Source organism: Saimiri boliviensis, chromosome 3 (genome assembly GCF_048565385.1).
Source record: "Saimiri boliviensis isolate mSaiBol1 chromosome 3, mSaiBol1.pri, whole genome shotgun sequence".
Lineage (NCBI taxonomy): Eukaryota > Metazoa > Chordata > Mammalia > Primates > Cebidae > Saimiri > Saimiri boliviensis.
This window is the reverse complement of record NC_133451.1, coordinates 69,582,354-69,591,009: the sequence shown is the minus strand read 5'-3', so window position 1 is coordinate 69,591,009 and position 8,656 is coordinate 69,582,354. Positions and strand designations below refer to the sequence as shown.

Here is an 8,656-nt window from a genome sequence, read left to right as displayed (position 1 = left end):
TTTTGAAATAAACTATTCTTGAATTCCTCACAGTAAAAGTTCAAACATCTACTAGCTAGTATTCATACATTATAACAATTAATACCTGTAAAGTATTCATACATGATAAGGTATTATAATTACCTCATAAGGTAATTAATTGTAAGATAATTTGTGCTTATTCTAATATATTGGAATAATTGTGGGTTTTTAATTATTGTTACTGGTCCCAAGACAATAGAATCTATTTTATTTTATTTTACTTAAATTTTAATTAAATCTTAATTAAATTTACATACTTTATTCAGTCAATTTTACCTTCAAAAAAATTCTAGGGGAAAAACTACTTTCACATGAAAGTGAAAGTTGTGGTGTAATACCAAGGACAGAAGGACAAACTTCAACATACTAACAGGGACTCATTTTGTGACTATGAACTCACTGTTCTGTCAATATCAGTGAGGGTAATCAGATAACCAAACATCAGGGCCCCCAGTCAAAACTTTTAGAAAAGTTTCTCTTTTTTGCATATTAATAATAGTAAAGAAAGAAATAAAATGATGTTATTCTTTTGCAAGTTTGAGATTACATCTATTCGAATGTCTGTTTTAATTAAATTTTAATAAATTAGGGGGTTTTATATGTGAACCAAATAAAATGAGACAAGAACAAATACAAAAACGTTTCCGGGCCGGGCGCGGTGGCTCAAGCCTGTAATCCCAGCACTTTGGGAGGCCGAGGCGGGTGGATCACAAGGTCGAGAGATCGAGACCAACCTGGTCAACATGGTGAAACCCCGTCTCTACTAAAAATACAAAAAATTAGCTGGGCATGGTGGCGCGTGCCTGTAATCCCAGCTACTCAGGAGGCTGAGGCAGGAGAATTGCCTGAACCCAGGAGGCAGAGGTTGTGGTGAGCCGAGATCGCGCCATTGCACTCCAGCCTGGGTAACAAGAGCGAAACTCCGTCTCAAAAAAAAAAAAAAAAAAAAAAATTTCCATAGTGTCAGAACATCAGGGACAATGTGGCCGGTGGCTACCTGTCCAAAACAAATTTGTGTTCTTGTTCTATAATCTGGAATTGTCTCTGAGAAACAGATGCCCAGCAAGAGTCTCTGTTTCCCAGTCCTGCCTCCCCTTGTATCTGGGTGTGGCCTGAGGGTTCTCATTAACAGAACATGGACAGAGTGTGGCATTTTCAGGTCAAAGTGTTAACATGCATTGGTGTTCTTCCTCACTTTATTTTCCCCTCCAGGGGCTGGATGCAGAGGACATCAGGGTTATAGGGGATGGTAGAGCCACAGGGCAGAAAGGAGTCTGCGTAACTGAATCCCTGCAAGGAGGGGAGCTGCCCTCCTGCCGGGAAGACTCACTGCTAACAGTTACAGGAGCAAGAAGTCTGCCTCTGGTGCTGCAGGCTTCTTAAATGGATGGTCTGTTACAGCAGCTAGCAGAAGCCCTGACCTATGCAGACAATAAATGGAGTAGGGCATACATCCTCTCACCAGAAGATCCTCACGTTTCTGCTCTCAAGGACAGTGTTAACACTGTAAGCATGTTCAATTTTAAGTAAATTTTTAAAATATAAAGTGTAATATTTATCTCTTAAATCAGTTGGCTTTACTGAAAGATTAATTTTAATTTACCAGATAATGATAAAATAGCCAGTAGTAGAATCCTAGAGAGACTTTTGCTTAAATTGTTTTACCTTTGATTTTTCCTCATGGTAATGTTTGGGCATTCTGTGCAGTAATGGTGAATGCCTTCTGAAGAGCTTATTAGTACAATATAAAATTCATTATGAAGTCTATAAACAGTACATATGAATTTAACATAAAAGTGCTGTGAGCCAAAAACTGTCAAATAGTTCTTTTAAGCATTTTCTAATGCTATTTTTGGTTGGGTTTATTCTTTTCAGCAAAGACCATCTGATTAACAGGATTAAACATTATTTCACCAATAGATGTTATACTTATTAAGAGCTAACATGTAAGAATTTATTTTCAAGGACAGGCATGCTGAATTTCCCTCCAGTCAAAGGTGAATTTTTAAAATAAATATTGTGATGTTTGCTTTTCGGTATGTGTCTGTTATTAGTGGAGGAAAATATCTGCATTTTATTTTACATCTAAGCTATTATGATACTAAACTTTAGACAAATAATTCAGACATTGAATGAAGATATTAAAATTCAGGTTTTATTATGTGTTCACTTATAATAACTTAGTTTAAATATTTGCTGTATTTTCTGAGCAAAGATGTACTTCTGTACCACTGTTGTGTATAAATTTGCTACCCAAGATAGTGACCAGTATGAAAGGAGAGGGAAGAGGGTGACTGAAATGATTGCTAAGGGACAGATCTGTCCAGATGCAGTGGGGGGTCGGGGGGGAAGCAGGAAAGACATGGTCCTACCTACAGAGGCTCCCATGGGTAAATGATGGGTGCATCCCTCCCTGCAGTTGGGCTGTGCCTGTACCTCACAGTCCTCTAAGAGGTGTCATTGAAACCACCTCACTCAGTACCCCCAACCCCACTCATGTTCCCTTTCCTCATGGGCTGCTCCTGCAGTTGACTTCCATGATGACTGGTTCTCATTAGGCCCCTTGTTTCTACACCGGCCTTAGATCATTAAGACAAAGACGTACTTGCTACCCTCATAGCACACAAGCACACCTGGCAGGTGAAAATCAAACAAAAACATTGGGCAGTTTTAGAGCATTATCTTGGATCCTTACTAATCACATCCAGACCAGATATTTTCTAATCGCAGTTTTGTATCATTAACTATTTTTAAGCATAAAATTTCTATGTAGTAAAAAGTATTTCTCAAGCTGTACCAATAAGGAAATCAGCTATGTTTAAGTGAGGCTTATTTTGCTACCATATTCTAAGGATCACCTGAAGGCTCAAGCTTGAACCCTGGGCAGCTGGTTAACTTCTTTGCTCCATGACCACAGTTCACAACTGAAGCTTAGCCAAGTCACTCCCCAAGAGGATCATGCCCTAAAGTAATAATGGATCAGCACAAGTCCCTCAATCAGTGCCACAGGGGAAAAAAGTCCACATCCACTGGAAGCATTTTCTGTGTATATATATGTATATATACACACACATATTTCTGCACATTAGACAAAAGCCACTAGCAAATTCGAAACAATTTGAATGGCTGAATTTGGAGTCACACTGTCTTTATCTTACTCAGTGTGCTCCGCAACCTCAGCCTCTTCCACATTCTTCTACAGCTTCTCCAGTACTTTGCAAACTGAATCAGTGAATCCCCCACCATGCGTGAACCACTTTATCCTCATGGCCAGTCTCTAGGAATCTATTGCTGCATTCTTCCCAGCGAGTAACTCCCCCATTCTCTACCAACACAAACTTCCACTCCACCACTGTATCTGCAGGCAGGAAAATGGAATGAGACCAGAACCCATCCTGGCTATAGTAGAGTGGGATGAATGTGTTCCATCTCCCAAGACACTCATGGTCTCCAGTTATTGCAATGAATTGCACATCAGTGCTTGTAATATAATGGACCTGGAACCTGACACTAACTTGCTGAGACCCTGCAGGCATCACTGCTACCTTTTCTGTTTTCCCATGCACTTGCCAACCTCTCGCTTCCACCAGAGTGCTGCTTCCATTGTCCATTCCCTGGTTTGGGCTTAACACTGGAGCCTCAAGACTGCCAACATCCCCCCAAGATGAGTGCCTAGACACCATTTCCCACTCCTCGTGGTCAACCTGGTCCTGACTGTTCAAATGAGAGAGGCTCATTTCTTCTTTAGCTCTGTTTGTGAGCAGGTTGCTAGAAGGCAACTTCTCTGCAAAACATGTAGCTGCTTTAGCGGATGTCTCTCGTCCTTTTTGGAATCCCCATTCTCTCATAGGAGATTCAAGGCTTTCATTTCTTGAAACTTCAGAGTGACTCCTCGAGTTACCAGTCTCAGAGGTAGCTGGAGCATGTGTGTCTGGAAACTGTGCAGAAGGAACATGTTCTCTTGAATTGCCACAGACTTCCCTGGCAGGATTCTGCAATCTGCATGCTGCTGCCTGCAGGCTACCAAGGTCTTTGGTCTTAGAAATCAAATGTCCATTGCTTTCTTGAAGATGCTCTAAGAAATAAAAGGAAAAATGTAATAGAGTCAGGTAGTTCATGTAAGAAAAAAGTTACGCTGAGAAAATAATTTGGTTACTGAAACGGTTTACTACTAGTGCAATTCACAAAGTCCCCCTCTGTTAAAATCAAGTACAACTTAATTAGCCAACACTGTGCTCTAAGAATACACATGTATATCTGACAAGAAAAGGCACATCCGGGAGAATCAGTGTGCCAGCACAAGTGTAAATAAAATGGTAAGCTCTAGAGGCAGACGTGTAACCCTGTCATGGTCCCTGGTCTCCACAGTCCAGCCCATACTGGCATGCAGCCAAGTTAAGTTGCTTGGCTCCTATCATCAAAGAATGTCCAGGCTGTGGGGCAAAGGGCTGCGTGGCTACCTTACAAACCAGAAGAGTACACTTATACACCCAGGGGAGGCGTGCAGGGCAGGGATTGGCTCTCAGATCTGCGGGCAGATCAGCAGGAGCTGTCACTGTGGGGAGTCACAAAGGACAGTAGTGCATCCCTGGGCAGGAGTGGTGGGAGAAGGGGCTGGTTTCTCCTGGCCAATCCCATATTCATTCAGAACCTCCTCAACAAAACAGAGTTTTGTACCCCCTCCCACTGTAAGCACTTTTAAAAAGTTCTTTAAAATTCCAAGTCCTCTAAAAATGTGGTTTCCTTCTTGACCACCCATTGGTAGTCCAAACAAGATTGAAATCTCCAAATCATACATACAATCAGCACAGCTGTGGTTTTATGGGGCGAGGGGCGGGGGCAGGGGGACAGCAGTTTTGTTTATCTCTTTTTAATGGTAGGGTTGGAAGTGAGAGTGAACAAATATTATTATGGATTCCCAACTTTTCAACCTAAAGCATGAGATTGGCCTTCAGGAAAAACAAAAAGGTAAGTGAACCATCTAGGCATCCCAGACCAATCACCGTAAGGGCACACGGGCAGATTTTCATATGGCTGCACATGAACACCACTGGGCTAAAAATAAAGTTCACAGATGTCATTTTCACCATTAAGCTTCTGTCCAGGCATGGGCCGCTTGCCAAGGGAGGGCACTGGAATGTAAGGTTTTTCTGTCAGTGTTCGCTCTCTGCTTAGTAAACGGTCCCTAAAATATAGAAATTTAAACCTAGATGTTGGTTCTACTCATCAGAGCTAGGACTCCTATTTAAGTACTCCCTTCCCAGGGATGACCACCTGGCCCTGTTCTGGGGCAGTGGGGGAAGTGGGGGGAACTGCCGACAGCGCTGAAACCGGTCACCAAGCACAGCCCCAGGGCCTCAGCCATGGCCTTCACGGCCAGAGCCCAACCTGAACTTTGCCTTCCTAAAGAAGCGCCCAGATAGCACGAGGCGCCCGCAGCTCGGGTGTTCCCAAACCCAGCTCTTCCCTGGGCTGTGCGATGGGAGGATGTGAGACTACCGGGATCAGGACTGAGAAAATGTCCCGGCTTGGGCAGAGATTGAAGAGGCTTGTAGGATCCCCCCAAATCTAAGCCCTCTTTTCCAAAGGCCGGAAAGGGGCGCTGCCACTGCAGCCGCCCGCACTGCACCAAGCGCCGCCAAGTGGCGGAGCTTATCCCCGCCGGAGGGGCAGAACCAAGTCCTCAGGCGCGGGCGCTGAGGGACTCGGCAGGGCGCGGCCCTTGTAGGACCAACCAAAAAACCTGCCTGCGCTACTAACCAGCCTGGGAAGCCGAGGGGCGTGGGGACGGCCCAGCCCCCTTAGGGGAGCCCTCCGCAGGAATGGGCCCCTAGCAAAGCTCTAGGTAGATTTGCCTCTTTCCTCCCTTCCTCGGTGAACCTCAAAGCTATGGCAGATGTGCCCTGGAGTCACAGGCGGGGAGAATACCTGATTTGGTGACCAGCTCCTGCCTGGAAGGTCCAGGGCTCAGTCCGCCGCTGCCACTCGGATCGCCTCCCGGAGCCTCAGCTTCCCCAAGAGGGGCGTCCTTCTCCTGCTCAGCGTCCCTGTCCTTCCCCGTGTCCCCAGAGCCGTCCCGCAGCAGCCAAACGAAAAGCGCTCCGGCCAGACCCCCTCCGACCAGCAGAGCGGACCAGACGGCGCCCATGGCTGAGAGGCCGCGGCCGCGGGAGACGACGGGGACTGGGGCCGGGGCTCAGGTCACGCAGGCAGAGCCACACCTACCCCGCCCGCTCCAGCCTTTTACGGTTCCTGCGGCGGGCGCTCCGGCGGAACCCGGCCCTGCGCGACCAATACTCAACTTTCCCGGCCCCGCCCCGCTCCCCGCCCCCAGGCTGCAGCCCCGGGCGGAGGCTCCCTCCGGGCGGAGACGCGAACGCTCTTCCATCTCTACATTTTCTGTTCCCGGCCCTGCCGGTTGCTAGCGGCCGGGGTCGAAGGGGGCGGCGTTCCACGTGCGTCCCGCGTGAAGAACCCAAGTGCGCACAACTGCCGCGTGCAGCCAGGACCTGCCACACCGCCCTTCCTTCTCCCGCCTGCTGCCCGCGAGGCCTCGCCCCGGGCTGGGCATCTCGGCACCTCCACCCCAGGGAAGCTCAGCAGCAGCGCGGCCAGCTAGAGGCCGAGAGCTTCTTGGAACTTAGAGGTGGGAGAGGCCGCGGGCGTCGGTGACGCGCGGGCTGAAGAGGTGGCGCTTTCGGGTGGGGTGGGTGGCCGGGAGGACCTGAGCAAGGTGCGGGGAAACTGGGAGCCCTGGTGGAAGCTCCACTCCGCCGCCAGCTCGCTGCGCTTGGCCTCCCCAAGCCTCTGCCTCCCCGCCTGCAAAATGAAGGGACTGGACTGAGGACCGTCCATCTAAAGATGCCAGTCAGCCCAACCACATCCAGTCTCATCCTCTCTGGGCGTGTATGGATGGTGCGAAATGCGCGCCCGACTGTCTGACCTGGATGTTGTCCATGAACGAGCGCCTAAGATCAGTTTGTTAATAAAAATAGCAGCTCTTTATTGAACACTGTCTGCATTCCATATGTTTTATGTATGTATTTAATCCTCACAAGACAACAACCCTGTCGCTGTTATATACATTTCTTTGTAAATCCATTCCTCTGCGGATCTGATGACTTTGCACAACAGTTTCAAGCTGGTGGTCCCCAAGTCTATGTCTGCAGCTCAAACCCTTCCCTTGAACTCCGCCATTCAACAGCTAAAGGCCAACCCGGCTTGGAGTAATTATCAGATTGCTGCCTCTGATAAGACAAATTATCAAATGTGCCCCTTGCTCCGAAAGGACAGTAGCCCTTACCCGGGTGCCATGCTATGCCAGTGAGGTTACTGGAGGGCCGAAGCTGCCTTGATGCAGGTCACAACTACAACTTTGGCAATCATATGGGAGGGGGTAGAGGAGAAATGAGGGCAAAGACTGCCAACTAGGCATCTCAAACCCAACTCATGCAGACCTGAACTCCCCACCTTCATCCCCAAACTTATTCCTCTCCCTACCTTCCCCATCTCAGGAAGTGGCGACCACATCCTTCCCATTGCTGCAAAGCAAAACACAGCCAGCTACTACTATCTACTACTTTCAAACCAGCGGTCAGCCTGAGCTTGTTAAAACACCCCAGGTCTCTGCTCAACCCACTCCAGTTGCTCCAGATCACAAGGAAAAACCCTTCAGGGTCTGTTCCCCATGCCCACTGTGTGCTCACCTCCATTTTGCCACATCCAGCCACACTGGCTTCCTTGCCTGGAGTCATCCTTCCTACAGACCTGTCTCTCTCATCCCCTTCAGGTCTTGGTACAAGTGTCATCTGCGCCGCCCCCCAGACCTTCCTTGACAATCCCAGTGTTCATTATAATCCTATTCCCCTGCTCCAGTGTTCTCATTAGCTCTTAGGTCATTGTTTCTAACACACTCTATAATCCGTGTATCTGTGGTTTAATTTCTCTTTCCTCCTTCCAGAGTGTAAATGACAGCAGGGATTATTGTCTTTTGTTCTCTGCTTGCTTCCCAGCGCCTGTAACCTTTCCAGAGTGAGTGATTAGAAGTACAGGTTGAATGAATGAATGAAGCCCCATGTAATCTCCCTCTAGAGCATTAATGGCATTTTCCTTACATAGATTCCAAATGCAGTTTTAGCCTATGTGGATACGGGCTTTCCTTGAAATTGATTTTATGTATAATAAAAAGTGACCATTAAACTATATTTTTAAGAGAATTAATGTCACTGTATAAAATAAGATTCCTCCAGTCTGGGCAGCATAGCAAAACCCTGTTTCTGTGGAAAAATACAAAAATTAGCTGAGCATGGCGGTGGCACCTGTAGTCCCAGCTACTCAGGAGGCTGAGAATCCCTTAAGCCTGGTAGATGGAAGTTGCAGTGAGCCATGATCATGCCACTGCACTCCAGCCTGGATGACAGATGGAGACCATCTCCAAAAATATGATAAAAATAAAAGATCCCGGCCGGGTGTGGTGGCTCACGCCTGTAATTCCAACACTTTGGGAGGCCGAGACAGGCAGATCATTAGGTCAGGAGACAGAGACCATCCTGGCTAACACAGGGAAACCCCGTCTCTACAAAAAAAATACAAAAAATTAGCTGGTGGAGCCTGTAGTCCCAGCTACTCAGGAGGC

The 8,656-nt window shown here is 47.3% G+C and overlaps 1 protein-coding gene across 1 annotated transcript; it reads right to left on the bottom strand.

Annotated features, from left to right (window-relative positions):
- Positions 1 to 2,154: 2,154 nt before the first annotated feature.
- Positions 2,155 to 6,292, bottom strand: STBD1 (starch binding domain 1). Its single transcript, XM_003923912.4, has 2 exons — positions 5,950 to 6,292; positions 2,155 to 4,096 (listed from the first exon to the last, which is right to left on the bottom strand). Exons 1-2 carry the CDS (start codon positions 6,167 to 6,169, stop codon positions 3,249 to 3,251), a joined length of 1,068 nt encoding a protein of 355 aa, XP_003923961.1. The 5' UTR covers positions 6,170 to 6,292; the 3' UTR covers positions 2,155 to 3,248.
- Between the last annotated feature and the right edge of the window lie 2,364 nt (positions 6,293 to 8,656).

Coding starts and splice junctions, on each gene's coding strand:
- STBD1 (XM_003923912.4), bottom strand. CDS start 6,169: ATGGGCGCCGTCTGGTCCGCTCTGCTGGTCGGAGGGGGTCTGGCCGGA. Junction 4,097..5,949: donor GGAGCTGGTCACCAAATCAG/GTATTCTCCCCG, acceptor TTTATTTCTTAG/AGCATCTTCAAGAAAGCAAT.